Source organism: Solanum dulcamara, chromosome 2 (assembly GCF_947179165.1).
Source record: "Solanum dulcamara chromosome 2, daSolDulc1.2, whole genome shotgun sequence".
NCBI classification, from domain to species: domain Eukaryota; kingdom Viridiplantae; phylum Streptophyta; class Magnoliopsida; order Solanales; family Solanaceae; genus Solanum; species Solanum dulcamara.
In genome coordinates, this window is record NC_077238.1 from 56504190 (window position 1) to 56526685 (window position 22496).

General features: G+C 37.2%; 1 protein-coding gene across 1 annotated transcript; it reads left to right on the forward strand.

The window, feature by feature from the left end:
- The first annotated feature begins 785 nt into the window (after positions 1 to 785).
- Positions 786 to 18828, forward strand: LOC129880578 (26S proteasome regulatory subunit 8 homolog A). The gene is made up of 9 exons (XM_055954668.1): positions 786 to 1152; positions 1983 to 2080; positions 3068 to 3292; positions 3402 to 3464; positions 3550 to 3713; positions 17477 to 17633; positions 17734 to 17832; positions 18101 to 18211; positions 18438 to 18828. The coding sequence occupies exons 1-9, from the start codon at positions 957 to 959 to the stop codon at positions 18576 to 18578; spliced, it is 1254 nt and encodes a 417-aa protein (XP_055810643.1). The 5' UTR covers positions 786 to 956; the 3' UTR covers positions 18579 to 18828.
- Positions 18829 to 22496: the final 3668 nt, after the last annotated feature.

Genomic DNA, 22496 nt, shown 5'->3' on the forward strand with positions numbered 1-22496 from the left:
GAAGAAGGGAACTTCCTTTTAATGGGTAAGGAAAAAAGAACGCACAATCTCTTTGAAACAAAGCTTTTGATCAAGAAAATAGAGAGTGGAGGAGAAAGGGAAAACTTTTGGGTGTTTTATTTTTTAGTGGGGCCCAATGTTAAATTGAACTGATGGATCTACTATATTTAGGGTAAATGACCTAATTGAGTACTTTTTATAATACATTAAGGATCATTTGGATCACCGAAGATGAGAGTGAGGTACAAGAAGGTCATTTTTGTCCATCGCCCTTCTCACGAAGTTGTACGTGGACGTTACCACTCATACAACTCCTAGCCAACAAGCAATTATGGAAGTGTGGATGAATCAATATCAAATATATGATTGTTGTTGTACACAATTTTCATTTTAGTAGTCCTATCTATCCACTCCACTATGTGATAAAGTATTCGTCCCACCCCCTTTCTAGGGGTGATTTTCCTTTTAATTGAGAAAATGACTCGAAATTGACTCTCCTCAATTCTAGATCAAAAAAAGGTATTAAGTTTATCCCACCATTGGTATTTTAATAGGACGAATAGTTTGATACTAACTTCTTTTGTTTGATAGGGTGACAAAAGACTATTTCACTAACAAAAACAACTGAAAACTCGAAAAGATTGCCTTCGAAGAAATATTTGCCGAAAATCAAAACCTCACTCTAATTATATCGTGACACTAACTGAATGTAATTCATAAACCTGAAAATGAAATGTTGTTCGTTCCCTTCGTCACGTAAAATATTATATAGGATCAAAATAAAACAACCCCTTTGATCGTTTTCTCGACTTTTCAGCATTGTTTTCCTCGCCAACAAGAAAAGAAGCCTTAAAAGCCCAAAACCGATAGGAGAAAGAGCTTCCAATTGCTACTATATTCTTCTTCTTCACTCACAACGCAAATCACAGCGATTTCTTCAAAACCTATCTGCAAAAATGGCGTCAGCTGATGTTGAGAAGAGAAGGAGCGATATGGAGAGAGAGGAAGCCTGTTCGGCGAAACCAACGAAGCAAGGGGAAGGGCTGAGACAGTACTATATGCAGCACATCCATGATCTCCAGCTCCAAGTCCGCATAAAGACTCATAATCTTAATCGCCTTGAAGCCCAGCGAAACGAGCTCAATTCTAAAGGTTTGATTAACTAAATCTAGAAACCCTAACTTTTTAAGAAAACATTTTCCCGTTTATATTGAAACCCTAGACTTAACCAGCTTTTTAGATTTGTACTACTTCTTCATGTTGTTTATTGTCTAGTTTTTGAAGTAAAGTAAAGTTCCCTTCTTTGATTCAGAGATCTAGTGTGAGAAGGCTGCTAAAATATTAAACTTAAGGAATTCAATTGATAATAGATTGAAGGCAAAGGGGTTCTATTTTTAGAATTGAAACTAATGCTGTGCCATCGATCACCTTTAAAATTGTTGTTCCATTATGATAGTCCAACATGAGAGGTGAGTAGAGGTCCATTCCTCCTCTGTGGCGTTACTTTAAGAGATTCTTTTGCTTAAATATGTTAGAATGCATAGAGACCCAACATTTCTTTGCCTTTATGAGTTTAATACCCCAACTGGCACACTCTTCAACTATTCGAGTGAATATCTGCTGTCTTCCACAAGCATGTAACTCTGGCCGTCAAAGCTTAAATAGATAAAGGGAAGAGAAATCGTTACTGGGTAGAGGTCATAATGGTTTGGTTTCCCAAACATATCATGTGTTATGGACCACAGAGTCAATTCTTATTTGCCTGGTTTTCATTGGTTTTGGGATCTTGTTGACTTAATTAAAATTTTAGTGTTTCTTGAATAAATTAACCATGGTGTTTCTCTCACATTTGTTCTACTCTTGCTGAGGAATGTGTACTAAAATTGTGTCTTGATGACCAATGCCATTTTCTACTTTTTTTTTCAATTGTAATTTGAATCGTGTATGAGCTCATGAAATTCTCCTTAATGTCTAATTTGCAGTGAGAATGCTCAAAGAGGAATTACAATTGCTTCAAGAGCCTGGATCATATGTTGGTGAAGTTGTTAAAGTAATGGGGAAGTCAAAGGTTCTAGTTAAAGTAAGTGTATCCACATCTTTTTAGTCGTCATTGAGTTCTTTAATAAATCTTCCTACTCCATCTGTATGCTAAGTTGCTGGGGTGCGGGTGTACGATATGTGTGCATATCTAGAGGTCGAATTCTTCATGATCTAAATCTTAAGATTCAGGGTACAGGTTCAAGTATTGACATGGGTGTGGGGATTTGATTAAAATTATTTAAATATCTAAAATACAGTTATGAAATATGCCTAAATTATGGTGGACTATTTGAAAAGAAAGGAATACACAAGTATTTTAGAGCAAGTTTAAATCTGTAGTTATATAAGTACAAGTGTATTTCCTTACTTTTTTTTGGTTTAATATGTCAATTGCAAATGATATAGAGGTCATGATAGACTTCTTGAGTTCATTGCACTTTCAGTTGTGATGTTGACGTGTAAATATCTTTGAAGCACCTTGTGGTTGCATACTCTTTAATACAAATATCTTTTAATGAAACAAACAAATGCCTAAATTATGATATCACCCTAGCTTTTGTTTTGATTTCAGAAATCAATGTATCTGTCTCGAATTTCTCAAGCGATTCATGTTATGGAACCCATTAGACTTCCATCTACCAATTTTGTCATCTTATAAGTTTTGAACTCTTCATTTTGGGGTATCTGGTAGTTTTGACTCCTTAGCTTACATGACAAAGTTGGTTATGTTATCTCAAAAAAAATGACAAAGTTCTATGTGTTGCCATTTATGATGTCAATTCCATTTTACCCTCATTTAGCATGTCATGGGTTCCAGCTTGTCCTTTACTATGAGAACAGTTCTATTAGTTTTTCAGCAACAAGTGATACAATGAATTCATTTGGATTATGCTGTTTTAAAATTTACAAAGATTCTCTAGTACAAATATTTGAACCGTGACATTCCCTTCTTATATTTCTAGTTTATATAATATTCTTTTTTTCTCATCTTTTTTTTTTAATTACTCATCTTTGTTTTATACTCTAGGTTCACCCTGAAGGCAAATATGTTGTCGATATTGACAAAAATATTGACATTACAAAGATCACTCCATCAACTAGAGTTGCCCTGCGCAATGATAGCTATGTCCTTCATCTAATTTTGCCCAGCAAAGTTGATCCATTGGTCAACCTCATGAAAGTTGAGAAGGTGCCAGATTCCACTTATGACATGATTGGTGGTCTTGACCAACAGATCAAGGAGATTAAAGAGGTACTGATCTTTTTTTTGTGTTATCTTTATCTGTCTTGTTAACTCAGTCTCTTAATTTCTTACATAGTAATAGTATAATTTGTTTAACTTTGGATCTATTATGCATTAGGTTATTGAGCTTCCCATTAAGCATCCTGAGCTGTTTGAGTCTCTTGGAATAGCTCAACCAAAGGTATATTCAGCTTTACGAAGTTCTCCTTCAGTTTATTGTCAGCATTACTAATGATCTGATTGGACTCCTCTTCTATGAATGCCAGGGAGTGCTGCTCTATGGACCTCCAGGAACTGGGAAAACATTGTTGGCAAGGGCAGTTGCACATCATACTGATTGTACCTTCATTAGGGTCTCTGGTTCTGAACTAGTGCAGAAATATATTGGAGAAGGTTCTCGAATGGTGAGAGAGCTTTTCGTTATGGCCAGGTTAGTTCTTAATTTTGAGAAACCCAACAGTAACATATTTCTGATCTATCACCTAAAATTCAATACTAAAGCCATTTCTTGGTCAAGGCGCTGAGCTAAGTACACTTGAATTGGTTCTCTGAAGGAGATGAAGTGTCAGAGAGTTCATAATGGATCTAGAATCTTGATACAATATTGAAATGTGGAAAACAAACTAACAAGAAACAACAAATAAACAAAAGATAAAGGACAGAAAATCAAGATACAAGGTAAGAATTAATTGGCAACAATAACTATATAATGGAACCAAATCAAGCATCTAACCTATAAGATGAACCCTCAAGAGGAATGATTTCCTCTTGCTGGGCAATCTGTCAAGTACCATCAAGAAACAATGACCTTAATCCTTAACTCTTTCGAGAGCATCACTATTCAAGTGAATATTCATATCATCCAACATAATCTACCTAATAAAATGACATAATGTAGTATTGTTACTAGACTACGCTAAGACTAAAGACTAATGATTGTTACTACAAAAATATCCTTAATGAATTAAGGGTCTTTTTTAGTCTTCTTATTCAAGAGACTTTTTTTGATGACAAGGGCAATCTACAACCGCTACCCTTTGGGTGTGCACAGGGTAACCCGCACTAGGCAAGTCCAGTGCGACGAGCTCGACCCAGAAGGTAAACCTCTTGCTTTCGCTGGCAAGGGGTTTCGAACTTGAGACCTCCAGCATGGAAGTCCCAAGCCCAAACCACTGAGCCACCCTGAAGGGTCTTATTTAAGAGACTTGCATTTCAAGAATAGCCTAGTTGCATTCATAGCCTTTTTTCTCCCTACTCCGAATAGTCTTCCACGTGGAGCCTTGTACTTCTACTTTAATATGTTCTTGAGCTTCAACTCTTCATTCCAAGATTTTGATAAAACTTGGGTTGCATTATTCTCTCTTTCTTAAAAAGGATTCGTCCAAACCTTGCAAAACCATAAGAAGACAAGCAACAAGAAGGACCTCATAGTATGAGGGTTAGCACAAGGGTTAAAAATTCTACCAACATGCGAAGGATGCACAAACTTGTGATATAGTCAAGCATCAACTATTCTCATGAAGGACAAGCTTCCATATGAAGCACTTAGAATTTGTCTAGTCTAGTTCAAGGTCACCAGGGTCAAAAGGAAAGATTATCTACCCATCTTGGTTAAAAGAACAACCAAGCACCCCATTAAGCTCCCTTCCCACGTAAGATATGCCCTCAGTACAAGAATGAGCATCATCATATGTAAATAAATAGTAAATAAATGTGTCACGCAAAACTTCTTCATTCAAAGTGTCCTCATATGTAAGCTCACTATTAGAATCATTAACACCACTAAGCACCATCAAGAATTGGGACACTCAAAGGAGACGTAACAACTTGAAAGCAAGTACCACCTTCTTTCTCAACATCCCATAGTGGGTTATCATACAAGTTATAACCTTTAAGTAGAGCTACATCACCATCATTTTTAATACCAGTAGGCACTACACTAGGAGTGATCTCATCATCATCATCAAATAAGACATTGTACTTAAAGAGACAACAATCAACCAAAGATGAAGAGTTAAGCATGGAATCTCATTCTCAAAAAGACAAATGTCCTCTTTTAAGGCACCTTCAACCGCATGATCTCTATGAGTACAAAACAAGAAATAGTATCTTCGAAAAGAGTTATCCTTAGAGAGTCACTCCTATTCACATGACCAACTTGATCAACACAATCACTAACTTAGGCTCATTAATCACTCCCTCAAATAGTGGACTAACGTCACAATCAAGTTGATCAATACAAGTATGACATGATAATGTACTATCATTTAAAATACAAGTGTCAACACTAGGTGGACACAAATTGATTTTGCAAGAAGGATCAATTCAGTCATCAATAAAATCAACTATTGTATGGGCACTCTCAACAAAAGACATTATCAATATGGCAAAGAATTATCAAGCTCACACAAAGACAAGCTATTACTCCCACTTTGTTCATTTGAAAAGGTTTAAGTGTCAAGTTTAGCTATTGTACCTTGAGGTTCACAAGGAACACCTTCTTTACCTTGGGGTCAAAATTCCCTCAAAATGTTGGAAAACACTCAAGCCGTTTGTTCAAGGAAACTATCATATTCATCACATCATTAAGGGTAGACTCCATGTTGGAGGCTTGTGTTTCTCCCTTTGCCATTCTTGTACCTACAATACGAGAAAACAAGATTAGTGATAAATTCTCCTCGCCATCACTCGTATTTGCACTCCTTTATATTTGGCTAGTACCACTCAAATGTACTCGAACACTCTAGCCTTTTACCACTCTAAGATCTGACGAAAGTTGCTATTCATTTCTATTAATCGTTTGCCAAGAGTCACTAACCAACCTCAAGGACAAAATGAATTTTGGTTTCAAGAATAACTTGTGACGCTAAAAGTTAACGGATTTGAGCCAAGAAAGAAGCAACGAAGTAAAACGAGAAGCACGAAACAACTGGCGTGACAAAAATTAAACATAGACACAACTTAACAAATTACTAAATAAGACTAATTATTTAGTAACTAGTTAAGAAAATAATTAACAATCACTAAAAGGATTGATAAAAAAAGCGTGATTACTAATTACTTAAAGGAATAAATTGCTAACATAATTGGAAAGTTTAAGTAACTAAGAAAAAAATGGATCATGTTGTTATAGGATTTGAAGTTTCAACAATAATATTCATGTTGATCATATTTGTCTTCAGCTCAATTGATCCTCGTGTATCTCATCATCACTGAATGAGATGGAACCAATTTGCACACTCATTCTCGGGTAAAGTGGATCAATTGTGTTCAATTCTTCACCTATACGATCAATATGGTACAACAACAACCACCTAGTGAAATCCCACAACGTGGGGTCTGGGGAGGGTAAAATGTACGCAGACCTTACTCCTACCAAGGTAGGACAGCTGTTTTCGAGAGATCCTCGACTCAAAAGAAGCATAAAAAGAGGTCAGATAAGGCTAAGAAGTTCAAAGCGTTATGGAAAAGCAAATAACGAATAACGCAAATAACGAAAGCAACACAGATAAAATAGAGTAATCAAAGTAATAAAAAGATAATAATAGAAGTCAGAGCACAAGAAATTATAGTGCGCTAATGCGCCTACTAATACGGAAGAAGAACGAAACTATGTACTAGCCTTTTACCCTAATATGGGTCCTCCACACCCTCCTATCTAAGGTCATGTCCTCGATAAGTTGTAATTGCGCCATGTCCTGTCTAATCACCTCTTTCCAATATTTCTTCGGCCTACCCCTACCTCTTCTGAAACCATCCATGGTCAACCTCTCACACATCCGCACTGGGGCATCTGTGTCTCCTCTTCACATGCCCAAACTATCTCAATCGCATTTTTCGCATCTTGTCTTCCACTGAGGCCACTCCTACCTTGTCCCGAATAGTCTTATTTTTAATCCTGTCGCTCCTGGTATGCCCACACATCCATCTCAATATTCTCATCTCGGCTACTTTCATCTTTTGATTGTGAGAGACCTTAACTGGCCAACACTTCGCCCCATATAACATAACTGGTCTAACCACCACTTTGTAGAACTTACTCTTAAGTTGTGGTGACACCTTCTTGTCACATAGCTCACCGGAAGCGAGCCTCCATTTCATCCACCCTGCCCCAATACGATGTGTGACATCATCGTCAATCTCCCCGCTGTCTTGCATGATAGACCCAAGGTACTTGAAACTACTTTTCTTTTGGATGGCCTGGTCACCAAGCCTAACTTCCGCGCCAACCTCTTGAGGTGTCTCACTGAACTTGCACTCTAAGTACTATGTCTTGATCGTACTCAGCTTAAACCTTTTAGACTCCAAGGTATGTTTCCAATCCTCCAGCTTAGCGTTAACTCCGCTACGAGTTTCATCGATCAGGACTATATCGTCCGCAAAAAGCATACACCATGGCACCTTACCTTGGATTTGTCGCATCAATCCATCCATCAACAAGGCAAATAAAAACAGACTAAGGGCTGATTCTTGATGCAACCCCATCACAACTGGGAAGTGCTCTGAGTCCCCTCCTACTGTCCTTACCCTGGTTTTGGTACCCTCATACATGTCCTTCATCACCCTAATGTATGCCACAGGTACACCTTTAGCCTCCAAACATCTCCATAGTATCTCTCATGGAACTTTATCGTAAGCTTTTTCTAGATCGATGAATACCATATGCAAGTCCCTCTTCCTCTCCCTATACTGCTCCACTAGTCTCCTCATAAGATGGATGGCTTTTGTAGTTGAGCGTCCCGACATAAATCCAAACTGATTTTCTAAAATAGACACGCCTCTCCTAACCTTCATCTCCACCACTCTTTCCCACACTTTCATAGTATGGCTTAGAAGCTTGATATTTCTATAGTTACTGCAGCTCTGGATATCTCCCTTGTTTTTGTTTAGAGGGATCATTACGCTCGACCTCCATTCTTCGGGCATCATTGCTGTCTTAAAGATGACATTAAATAACCTAGTCAGCCACTCCAAACCTATCGAGCTCGCGCTCTTCCAAAATTTCCCAAGAATCTCGTCAGGTCCGATCGCTCTTCTCCAACGCATCCTATGCACAACACCCTTAACCTCTTCGATCGAAATACTCCTGCAACACCCAAAATCGTGAAGCCTCTCTGTATGTTCCAAATCACCCAACACAATCTCTCTGTCCCCTTCTTCATTTAAAAGTTTATGGAAATATGATTGCCATCTCTGTTTAATGAGGGTCTCCTTTACCAATACCTTTTCATGCTCGTCCTTAATGCACTTCACTTGATTCACATTGCGCGCCCTTTGCTCTCGAACCCTGGCTAGCTTGAACAATTTCCTATCCCCGCCTTTCTCTTCTAGTTCAGCATAAAGGCGTTCAAAAGCTGTCGTTTTTGCCGTCGAAACCACCGACTTCGCCTCTTTCCTCGATATCTTATAAAGTTTTCTATTCATCCACTTCTCCACCTCATCCTTACTTTTTATCAGCTTCGCATATGCTATCTTCTTTGCCTTCACCTTCCTTTGCACTTCTCCATTCCACCACCAGTCCCCTCGATGCCGGCCACGACTACCTGTCGAGACTCCCAACATTTCCCTTGCTACAATCCTAATACAACTAGCCGTCCTATCCCACATAGTGTTTGCATCCCCACTACCATCCCAGGCCCCATATCCTTCAATTTCTCTCCTATCTCCAGGGTGCTAGCCGTGGTCAAACTCCCCCATCTGATCCTAGGTCGGTCATCCTCGACCCTCTTCTTCCTCGTCATCTTGATCCCTAAATCCATCACCAAGAGCTTATGTCGGGTCGTAAGGTTGTCGATCGGAATGACCTTATAGTCTTTGCACAGAATTTTATCATCCTTCCTAAGGAGTAAAAAATCTATTTGAGTCTTAGCCACCGCACTCCGGAAGGTTACCAAGTGGTCCTCCTTTTTTGAAAAACTCGAATTGGCTATCACCAACCAAAAGCTCTTGCAAAATCCAAAAATGAAACTCCTCCTCCATTTTTGTCCCTAAAGCCAAACCCTCCATGCACATCATCATACCCTCTCAAAATAGACCTGATGTGCCCATTGAAATCCCCTCCCATGAAAAGCTTCTCAGTAGGCGGTATGCCTACTACTAACTTGTCCAAATCCTCCCAAAAGCGCCTCTTATCCTCTTCGCTTAACAGCTTGCGGCGCATAAGCACCAATAATGTTCAACGTGATCCCTTCAACAACCACCTTAATCGACATCATCCTATTAGTGACTCTCCTAACCTCCACCACCTAGTCCCTTAAATTACTGTCTACTAAAATGCCTACCCCATTCCTATACTTCGATCTACCAGAGAACCAAAGCTTATACCTGTCTACCTCTTTAGCTTTAGAACCTACCCATTTGGCCTCTTGTACACAAGCTATATTAATCTTCCTCTTCTTTAGAATCTTAACTAGCTCTATGGATTTTCTCATCAACTTCTCAATGTTCCAAGAACCTACTCTCAATCTAGACGCTCCTTTAATCCATTTACCCCTCCTTACCCTCGTCCCCATCCCCATCCCCGAGCGAGAACATGATCCTAGTCTACCATAACTATCCAAAGCCACAAAAACGCATATGAACTAATAAATTATTCAAAGGTTTAAAGTCAGCAAAATGTAACTATAATTGTATGAGCAAAGAATAGATATGGAAACCGGAGGTACCAACTCCAGTTGAAATGAACCTAGTTGCCGTCGGATAACACTGTTCACGTCAGAGTACTGTTCACTTCGGAGTTACTGTTCACGTCGGCTTGCCAAGATGCTGTTCACAACGACCTTTGGGTTGTGTGGGTAACAGATCTTGGGTTGAACGAATCTTTGGGCCAAAAACCCAAAAATGATAGCATTTAATGAAGCAATATTTCATTGAGGAATTTCGTCGAACACCTTCAAGGCGCTGTCCACAGTGCTGGTGGTCGAACAGTATGGGATAATACTTAGCCCAATATCAAATATAGCGAATACCCAGATGAAAAAAATCAACCAGATAATGAGAAGCAGATGCAGAGAGTGACGAACTGATGCAACAAAAACTTGTATACGTATAAAAATATGCAGAGAGTGAGGTATTGTCTATACGATAATATGATACGAGGGGCAATTTACTTTGCAATATTAGATTTTTCAGTCCCAAACAGCGGCACCAAAACATATCTCAACTTCAAGTTTCCAACAACAGGTAGTGAACCAATTCAATTGGTCAGGAGATTTATAACTTAACCCGAGCAATATCGAGTTCAAATACTCAGGACACACCCAGTTTCAGATCTAAAATTTTAAGGTTCAACAATGGCGACTTCATATGAATGAATTAAGCTCAACACAAGCAATCAAATCGATCTTCAAATAATATTCAACATCAGAAATGGATTTACCAAACCCAATAAGAAGCTTCAAGTTTCTTCTTCAACCTTCGAATTGCTCTAAAAATCCGACCACATAACCTCAAATATGCCCCCAAATCCTTCAAGTTCGAGATATGAGCTCCTCACATCGTTCTCCATCTCTTGAAATGACACCCACTCAAAATGGAGCTCGTATGCTGAACTCAAAATTTGAGATCGAAGCTTCAAGAGTCCTTCAATGAATGCCCATGGTGTTCTTGCTACCTCTTTGCGTTAAGTTCTTCAACTAGAAGATACAAGTTTCCAGCTCAAACAATAATTGTCTACAGATTGTGTTCAACAAATGACTTCAAATGGTGAGATCTGCAACTCCGAAACCCAATGGTGAAACTCAAGTTCAATGGACGTCTCATTTCAGTCAACAAAGCCAATGACCTTCACATTTTTGGACCTCCAAAAATGCAACAAACAACTAATCAATGTCCACGATACTGTTAAGAAAACGAATTTGACATATCCACTACAAAATAATCAACCAAAGATAGATAGAAGGGATATTTTTTGAGAACTCCATTTCTAGTTCAATCAAGCCTTCAATGTTGTTTTCACAATCTTCAACTCAGATCTCTTCACATTTTTTCAGCTAGATTTCAACAAAGAATAGGCTTACAATCCTTGGGAATCCAGTTCTTCGATGGCTATACCAATGTTCCCATGCAAATCCGATTGCTCCAATTCAGTTAAATAACAGGATGAACAATCAGTCTAAAAGGAAATTTAAGAAGCCCAATAGTGCTGCATAGATATAACAACGTGAGAAAAGAACAATAGAATAAAGATTTTTTTCAATTCAAGACTAGATTTAAAAGGAGCAGCCCAGTGTACTAAAGCTTCCGCTATGCACAGGGTCCAGGGAAAGGCAATTCAAGACTAGATTTGTGAGAAATTATTTCCCAAGCTCTGAAAAATATGTGGGGGATGATGATTTGTTTGTGGTAGTTGGCAACAGTGCTAGTTATGATGATGGAGGTGGTTAGTAGTAGAGATTGATCATGATGGTGGTATTGGCTAATGGTAATGATGGAGGTGTCGGTGGTGGTGGTGGTGATCGAAGAATGTATGGTAATAGTTGGTGGCTGTGCTAGTTGTGATGTCGGAGTATGTTGGTATGAATTAATTGTAGTGGTGGTAGTATTGGTAGTGGCGGCGGCTGCTACAATGACGGGGTGGTGGTGTCAATAGATATAATTATAATGATGACCGAGATAAGTGTGGTAACAATTGACAGTAGTGGTTAGCAATGGCGGCGGTTGTGATGACAGAGGTGGTTTGTGGTAGATGATGGTAATAGTGGTTGACAATGATGGTGGTGGTGGTGATGATGGCAGTTGTTGTTAGTGATGGTGGCCGGTGATTATGGATAGAATTATGATGGTCAATATTATCCACACAATAATATCTCATAATGATACTAAGACTGTTTTTGATATGTGAGAATAGGAATAGGTGTACACAATCCTACTTAGAATAGAAATAGAAATAAGAATAGTTTATAGTATTCTACTTGGTAAATGATTGTTTTATAGTGTCTATAAATACGATCTCTGTGTAATAATGTTCTTACACAATTCAATAATATATTTTTCTTATATTTCTCACATGGTATCAAAGCCTTTACGATCTTGGTAGAGAATCAAAGAGTTTCCACTGTCGGCAGGCGCCCAATGATTGTCAGCAAAAGTCGGGGTCACTATGTATCTTTTCGGTAACTACTTTCTCATATCTAATTTGCGAAGCACCGTGCATCTTTTTGGTGACTACTTTTTCATATTTAATTTGCGTAGTATTGTGCATTTTTTGGACTACTTTCTCATATCTGATTTGTATAGCATCGTGCATCATTTCGGTGACTATTTTTTCATATCTTATTTTGGTAGCATCGTGCCATCTTTCCGGCGACTACTTTCTCATATCTGATTTGTGTAGTACTGTGCCATTTTTTCGGTGACTACTTTTTCATAACCGATTTGCATAGCATCGTGCCATCTTTTTTCTAGTAGTCTCGTGCAATCATTTCGATTCTACCCATATTATTCTCTTTCTCAATAGGGTCATGTCATCATTCCGATCCTTCCCATATAATTTTCTTTCTTAGTAGGGTTGTGCCATCATTCCAACCCTACCCATGTAGTTTTATTTCTCAAATTGTGACTTTCTTGTTTAATATCGACTCGTCTATTGATTTCAAGATGATCCATATATTTTATACCAGATTTTGAGCACTTTATGGCGACCGTTGAACTGTGAAAAAGTTTATATAGAGCAACCACTTGGTTTTGTTGCTTGGGGGGAGTCTAGTACCCTTGTATGTCGATTGCGTTGGTCACTCTATGGTCTGAAATAGTCTTGAGCCTGGTTATGGAAGTTCAGCACAATAATTTAGCAGTTTGGCATGACTCGTAGTGGAGCTGATCACACTATCTTTTATCAGCATTTTGCACCAAATATGTCGAATGTGTAAGTCACTTTATGGTTTGAAATAGTCTCCTCGAGCCTGATTTGGGAAGTTCAGCACAGTAATTCAGCAATTTGGCATGACTCGTAATGGAGCTGATCACACGATCTTGTATCGGCATTCTGCACCAAATATGTCGATTACGTAGGTCACATTATGGTTTGAAACAGTCTCCTCGAGCCTGATTTGGGAAGTTCAGCACAATAATTCAGCAGTTTGGCAAGACTTGTAGTGGAGCTGATCACTCTGTCTTTTATCGGCATTCTGCACCAAATCTGTATATTTATTTAGTTGTTTACGTTGATGATATTGTTATCACAGGCAATGATCAAGATGGTATCACTAATTTGAAGCAATATCTCTTTCAGCATTTTCAGACTAAAGGCCTCGGCTGATTGAAGTATTCTCTAGGTGTTGAGGTTGCTCAGTCTGGATAAGGTATTGTGATTTCTCAACACAAGTATGCCTTAGACATTCTTGAGGAGAAAGGAATGATGGGGATGTAGACCCATTGACACTTCTATGGATCTGAATGTTAAACTTCTTCAGGACAAGGGGAGTCAAGCAGTAATCCTGAAAGGTATAGACGGCTAGTTGGAAAGTTGAATTATCTCACAGTGACTAGACAGTGTTGTAAGTCAGTTTATGACTTCCCCTTGTGATAGTCATTGGGATGTAGTTATTCATATTCTGTGATATATAAAGTCAACTCCCGGTAAAGGACTACTCTTCGAGGATCACAGCCATGAGCATATCACCAGATATGCAGATGCTGATTGGGCAGGATCTATCCTCTCATAGACGTTCTATATACGGATATTGTGTTTTAGTAGGGGGTAATTTGGTGTCATGGTAGAGTAAGAAACAAAGTGTGGTTGCTCAATTTAGTGCAGAAGTAGAATATTGAGTAATGACTGTGGCAACTTGTGAGCTAGTTTAGATCAAATAGTTGCTGAGAGAACTAAAATTTGGAGAAACTTCTGTGTGATAATCAAGCAGTCCTTCATATCACATCAAATCCAGTGTTTCATAATAGGATTAAGCATATTGAGATTGATTGTCACTTTGTCAGAGAAAAGATGCTCTGAGGAGATATTGTTACAAAGTTTGTGAAGTCAAGTGGTCAACTTGTAGATATCTTCACCAAGCCCCTCACCGTTCCTTGTATTAATTATATTTGTAACAAGTTAGGTACATATAATTTATATGCACCATCTTGAGGGGGTGTGTGGGAATAGGAATAAGTGTACACAATCCTACTTAGAATATAAATAGGAATAGTTTATAGTATCCTACTTGGTAGAAGATTGTTTTATAGTGTCTATGAATAGGGTCTTTGTTTAATAATGTTCTTACACAATTCAATAATATATTTCTCTTATATTTCTCACAAGATCTTAATGATTAAGACCTATTTAGACCAATTAAGTGCTTAAAATGTTAATGAAAACAAATGCACTTAATGGTCTAATGTTCGAACTATTCAGATTCAGACTTTTATTAAGTGCAAATAAATGAGGCCTTAGTCTTCTTATTGAAGAGGCTTGCATTTAAGAATAGCCACTTTGTATTCATGACCTCTTTCTTCCTACTCCGAGTAGTCTTCCACGTGGAGCCTTGTACTTCTATTTGGTATGTTCTTGAGCTTCAACTCTTCATTCCAAGATTTTGATGAAACTTGGCTTGCATCAATTCTAGATGCAGTTCCTGCTTCCTGGAGATGCTTGACATATTAATCGGATATTAAGATCTTATGATTTATGCAAGTATGACTTATAAGTTTAAATAGTTAGTAGGCATTTGTCCATGAAAACAAAATAAATTCACTTTATTTGGATTTCAAAGTGAGTTGGAGTTATGTTTGACGATTCTTTTGCAACAAAATATTTAGAATTTGAATGTATTTTTTTTCAAAAAACACAAAATATGATTTCAACATGAAATATAATTTAAATGAGGTCATTTTCTAAGTTGCTCGAACTCGGGTGTGGGTGTCTGAGATGGATACAAATCTGAGAGTTTGATTCGGCAAAATCTAAATTTTAAGATTCGGAGATACAAATTCGGGTATAGATACGAGTGCGAGGATTCGACTAAAAATATTCAATATTATAAAATATAGTTATAAAGATAAATATATTCTTCCCCTCAGAAAAGAAAAAGAAAGTCATTCAAGACCTTCCACCAACTCTCCTTACATATCATTGCTATTGTCTACTATAAGTCGAACACAACCGCTTGAATATTTAGCATCTCTCTATTTGGCTTGAAACATGAAGCAACATATATTGACCAAGAGGAAAAGTATCTTGGGTCAAAGTATCTAATGTGGGTTGATCGAATCCCACACGTATTCCGCGCTTGCACTCGTCTGATGTATCCAATGTGGGTTGTCCATGGACTCTTGGTCAAAGTATCTGATATGGATTGACTGAATCCCACATGTATCCTGCACCCGCACTCGTCTCGTGTCGACACGAGTGTGACAACAAAAATGCAGAGTTTGCGCAACTTAAGTCATTTTATGAAATTTAGGATACATTTTAAAAAGAAAATTTATAAATGTGAAAAGTGAAAATATGGTTGATCGTTTTCCAAATTCCAAATATAATTTCAAGTTGTGTTTGGATTTTTTATATTTTTATGGCCAAACACTGATTTTCAAATAAAGTGAAATAATTTCAGAGAAAAAGTGAATCTCATGGACACCCAAATAGGTCGTAAATTTTTTCCTCTAGGAATTAGAATTCATGAAGTTAAATCTTTTGTAACATTTGTTACCTACAATTTTGGATGGTGAGTTGTTATCGATCATCCCAAGCTATCCACATATTTCTAGCCTACCAGTCACGTTTCTTTCTGGTTTATCAGAAACCTCTCTACCCCACAAAGGTAGAGTTAAGGTCTGCGTACATCCTCTCCTCCCCAGACCCTACTTGTAGAATTATACTAGGCACGTGGTTGTAGTCACGTTTCTTTTTGGTTTAACTATCTAGTATCCAAAACCATTGTCTGTTGACCGATTAATACACATTGGTTGAGAGGGAAGGCATCCTATTGTGGTGGTTACCCATCATGTTGGAGATTAATAACTTGATTTAACGGGTATTGCAAGAAAATAAGATTCATATTGAGCTCCAAATGCATGCTATTGGTATGGGATGGCTCCAACTAGCTCTCTGATTTTAGACTATTTTTTCACAACCTTAACCTAATTTTAGACTGATTATGAGGCTGTTTGGATTGGCTTATAAGCTGTTTTCAGCTTTTTTTGAATGTTTGACTGGCCAACTTAAAGTCATTTTGTGCTTAAAATAAGCCCCAATAGATAGTTGAGTTTATTTGGATGGATTTATTTTAAGTAGTTTATAAGTTGAAAACAACTTATAACTCAAAAAAAGAAGAAGTTGGCCTGCACCTACTTTTTTAAAAAAAACTTATAAGCAGTTTTTAACTTATAAGCTACTTAAAAATAAGTCAATCCAAACAGGCTATATATCTTGTTAGAAATAAAGGTTCTATTAAGGGTACAAGTAGAGCTATCAAAATGAGTTGGCCAAATCTAACCCAACCCTAAAGGGCTCGCGAGTTTAATGGGTTAGGACAGACCGACCCTTTTAACTAAATGACTTATAAAATAGCAGCCCAACCCAGCCCTAAGCGAGTTATGGGTTGGGACGGGTTGACCCTTCTATCAAAAGATGGACAACATTGACCTCTAAGAAAGACTATCGAACATTGATGAACACAATATCAATACGTCAAAAATTCACATGTCTATGAATTGCATATACTTTAGTGGAATACTTACAAAACAATATAATAGGCAAGATACAACAATCAACATTCATAAGATTCATCAGAACAACATACATTACATGATCATTTTTTTCATAAACTAGAGAAGAAAGGAGAAACGAAAAATTAGGCATAAATACAAAAGTAAAAGAGGTCAAAGATTCATAGTTATAATAACTTCAATTGCCTAGTTGATAAAGATTTGGCAAAAGAAAATACTACTTCAATGTATATAAAATAAATATTTTTAAAATTTACGACCCATGGGCTAGCCTCTGAGGCTGACGGGTCAAATGAGGCTGGGCTAAAAAGTCTCGTTCCTAAATAGGCTGAAATTTTTTAGCCCAACTCCACTTAATTCAAGGGTTGGGTTGGGCCGGCCTCACGGGTCAAGCCCATTTTGATAGCTCTAGGTACAAGGTAGGTGTGTTCCTTCCTGCAAATGTTCCCTCTTTTGTTATATTATCTAATGGATCAACCTGTCTCAATTTTTTTCCTTTGTGCTAATGGCCTGGCATTGTTTTAAATTCAGGGAACATGCTCCTTCTATCATTTTTATGGATGAGATAGACAGCATTGGATCTGCTAGGATGGAATCAGGGAGTGGCAATGGTGACAGTGAAGTGCAGAGAACAATGCTTGAGCTTCTCAATCAGCTTGATGGATTTGAGGCATCAAACAAAATCAAGGCAAGCTCAGCGTGCTGTTTCAATTATATATTACTTGCTTGGGTATAACTTTATTAATGTGAGTGGGTTGGAGCTGAGACAAGATTTACTTTTGCTTCAGGTTCTGATGGCCACTAACCGTATAGATATTCTAGATCAAGCACTCCTTAGACCAGGAAGGATAGACAGGAAGATTGAATTTCCAAATCCCAATGAAGAGGTCTGTGCTTCATATAGTTTTTATTATGTGGTTAAGATGGTCAATTCTTTTACGTCATACACTCTTGGGTTACTCATTTTGGTTGCTTCTGCTTGTTGATTTATATGCTGAGTGTACTGTGAGTGTTTGACTAGAAGCAACCTATGCTTATCATACTTCTCTGCTTTCTCATTGGAGCGATTGAACCTCTTGCTTCATCCTTTAGTTATCATTTTAGAATGCGATGATGATTTGTTTCCAATCAACTTATCTGTTGATCACTGTGCAGTCTCGTCTGGACATTTTGAAGATTCATTCTAGGAAGATGAACTTGATGCGGGGGATTGATTTGAAGAAGATTGCTGAGAAGATGAGTGGTGCTTCTGGGGCTGAACTTAAGGTGTGGTGATAGCATGCACTTTCTGCTATACTATAACAAATGAAATTCATGTGCATCTTGAGTGTGGCCTATTTAGCTTATCAGTTAAAACTTCTGATCTAATGTGATGAACTAATCTCATTTATGCCTTGATCCTCCACACGAGTTGATGTGAATCAAAATGCGTTTCTTGCTATGTTATATTTTTGCTTGTTCTTGATCTATTCTTTCTATCTACTATTTGCAGGCTGTGTGTACGGAAGCAGGGATGTTTGCTCTAAGAGAGAGGAGGGTGCATGTGACTCAAGAAGATTTTGAGATGGCTGTTGCCAAAGTAATGAAGAAAGAGACTGAGAAGAACATGTCACTGCGAAAGCTGTGGAAGTAGGTGATGGTCAATATGAAGGACCTGAAACGCATACACACATCTGAACTGATTGTGTATAATTACTATTGTTCTTGGAACTTTTATTTGACCCCAGGAGCTTAAGACTTGCCCTTAGTATTTTCATGTTTCTCAGTAAGCTGTTTTATTTTCTGTCTGTTTGGGGCATTTGCCGCTGTAATTCAAAATTTTCAGTGTTTTTCCGCACAGCTTTAGTATTTGGCACTCAGCTTCTAACTTGTATTCTTGTTTATCGACTTGCTGTACTACTTTTTCCGCTCTTCCTTGAAAGCCCTGCCTACGAGTTGTACTATTATTTCGTCCATTTTAATTTATATGACATAGTTTGATTATATGTTAAGTTTAATAAAGAAATGAAGAGGTTTGTAACTTCTGGTGTCTAAATGTCAATTGTAGCTAGGGATGTTCATGGTTTGGTTTGAATTGATTTTTGCTTAAACAAATTTCAATCCCATTTAGTCGGTTTTAAAATTTTAAAATCAAACCAAACAAAATAATATTTATATTTGGTTCTTTGGTTTGGAATATAATTAGTCAATGATAAATCACTTCATTTGCCACGACCCAAAATCGGGCGTGATGAAACTCGTCTTATCTCACCAACACAAGCGTCTAAAATTCAAATATTACTATAAAATGTAGAAGTAGAAATAAAAGTAAAAGCTTAACAACAACTACAAATGCGAATAAAAAAGTCAACTCACTTAAACTCCCAAATAATTGTCACGTGCACCAACTTCTATTATATTATAATAGATTTGAAAGAAAAACACAAGTCTCAAATGACATTGTCTGTAAAGTCGAACAAAATCATAAATAGGAGTAACAAAGGTGCGCTGAGATGACAAACATCTACCTCACAAATCTTCGTAGGAAGCTTTAGACAAGAAAAAAAGAGAAAGTATTATGAAGATCTGGGCTCATAACCTACACAAATGTAGAAGCAAGGGGTGAGTACCAAACAACACGATACTCAGCAAGCGAATTCCTAAACGCAAAGTCAAGTAATATAGAATACAAATACTCCTAACAATGCAACCAAACCTCCATAACTATAACCTGCATAAAATCAGCCCAACCTAACAATTCACATTTTACATAGCACGTAGCCCAATCACAACACTCCAACAATCACAGATCAGCCATTCATGAGATGAAGTTCATCAATCACAGTTCCACGAAAAGGCACTCACAAGTCCATAAATGATAAAGATATGCAATGCAATGAAATGTAATGTCAAGTATAATAATGCATGTCTAACCTAGCGATACACAACCACTGTCTCTTAGACTGGGACCCATGGGGGACATATCTATTCATGCATCTACCACGACGTGTGGCACGTACCTCAAATATCTTATATTATCTACCACGGCGTGTGGCTCGTCCCTCGAATATCATATAATATCTATCACAGTGTGTGGCACGTCCCTCAAATATCATACAGTATCTATCACGACTTGTGACACATCCCTCGAAATAGTATATCCTTTTCGATTTCTTATTCTTCCTCAGTTCACATAACACTTGTCACAACCTTGTCTCAGAACCAATGCAAATAGACATGTTCACACAAATAATGAGGAGATGACCATTTTCATAAAAATGCATAATTCACAACCATACAATCGTGATACAACATAAACAATGAATCAATAGACCTTCCAAACCATTCTCAATACATCATCAATATATAAGCAAGTTGCCTTTTATTACCCATTTTTCATCATTAAGATTATTCAATCTGAACAAGTCAACCCATCACCAAGTCCCATTACTCCTCAACACAAACAACGAGGAAATACACGATTCTATACACTTAGCAAGGGTCGAGAAATTCACTTGCCTTAAATAATTGAATAATTACTTCGAAATTTGAGTCTTTCAAAATACTTTTGAACGATCAAAATTTATTCAAATACATAATCTTCATAAGAATATGAATTCAATGACACCCATATTACTATATTTATTTTCAACTCAAAAATTGGGTCAAAAAGTCATCCCGAGTCATTGAAATCAATTTTTTTTTTTTAAAATTATGTTTGATTACATTATAAAGAATTAATTAATTAGTTGGACATTCGGGAGACAAAAATGCATTAATTTGATTAAATTAACCATAATAAAACAAACTTACATGTTGAATTTCAGCTAAAAGAGGTTGTTATTCGACCTTCAAATCAAGATTTTATGCTAAAAACCCTAGGGCTATATTTTCTTTTTGGGACTAACTAAAAAAATGTGTTATACAAATTGGGACAGAGGGAAAAATAATTTTGATTATTTATGAAAAGCTAGTATCATATATCCAAATAATTATAAAATTTTGTATATAATTTATCGATTTGATTTGGTAATATTTTCAATTTCTTTTAGTAGAATCAAAATCTAACAAAATATTATCGATGTTTAAAATTTAAATCAAATCAAATATTAATTTTTTAAATTGGTTTGGTTCTTATTATGTCTATGAAAATTTTGAAACGTAATCTTAAATGTGATTTTTAACATTTAGGTGACTTTTCTTCCTATCAAGACTTCCTATTCAACAGAGGACTATGCTAGACTTTATATTCATGTGTTTATTAAGCTTCATGGTGTAGTTATCTATCATTTCAAATTGAGGTACTCAATTTACATTTCAGTTTTGGAGGTCATTCCAAAAGGGTCTTGTACTCAAGTTAAGTTGAACACAACTTTTCACCCTCAGACCGATGGTCAAGTCAAGTGTACCATTCATACCTTGAAAGACATGTTGATAGCTATGTCATTGACTTCAAGGGTAATTGGGATGATCATTTGCCATTAATCGAGTTTGCTTACAACAATAGCTACCATTCAAGTATTCAACTGTCTCCATTTGAGGCCTTATATGGTAGGAGATGTAGGTCTCCTATTGGTTGGTTTGAAGTTGCCTTGGTAGGACTTGAGTGTATGCATGAGGCTATGGAGAATGTTAGACTTATTCGAGAAAGTTTAAAGACTGCCTAAAGTCGACAAAAGTCCTATTCGGATATAAGGAGAAAAGAACTTAAATTCAAGGTGGATGATTGGGTTTACCTAAAAATATCCCCCATGAAGGGTGTGATGCATTTTGGCAAGAACGGAAAGCTTAGTCCTGGATATGTAGTCCCATATCAAATTTAAAGGCGGATTGACAAGGTGGCATATGAGTTGGATTTACCTACGGAATTGGCATTGGTACATTCGGTGTTTCGTGTTTCATTGTTGAAAAAGTGTGTTGGTGATCCTAGCTCCATTATGCCTTTGGAAAGTATTGGTGCGAAGGAGAGTTTATCCTATGAGGAGATTTCGATTGAGATTCTAGACAGTAAGTTCGAAGGTTGAGGAACAAGGAAGTCGCTTCCGTTAAGGTGTACGAAGAGGTTGGAGGTTCTACATGGTAGGCCAAAGTCGATCTGATGTCACAATATCCTCATCTCTTTCCTTCCATTTCAATTTGAGTTATTAAGTTCCTTCATGATCACTTCTTCCAATTCATGTGTTTTTATATACATGCATGTTCATGAAATGAGTTTTAAAGTCATATTTTAGCTTGGAGTTGAATATTTCATGTCTTTATGCATTTTGATGTATCATTGCATTCTTGTTGGGTTGATAATCTCTTTCCATACTCTATTCATGCTAGCTTGAGTCCCATTTAAGGAAGAATGTTCCCAAGAGAGAGATACTGTAAGACTCCAAAATTTGGAAAGTCGGAAAATGAAGTTGGAAAGGAAAATCTCAAAAATTGTAGCTTTTTTTGGTTCCACAAAGGTCCTTCATAGACCGTACAAATTCTTTGTAAGACCCTGAAAATTTCTAAGCTAAAACTCAACCATTTTTCATATACGTATAGGGTCGTACGGGGTGATTCTTAATTGTGCATGGGTAGT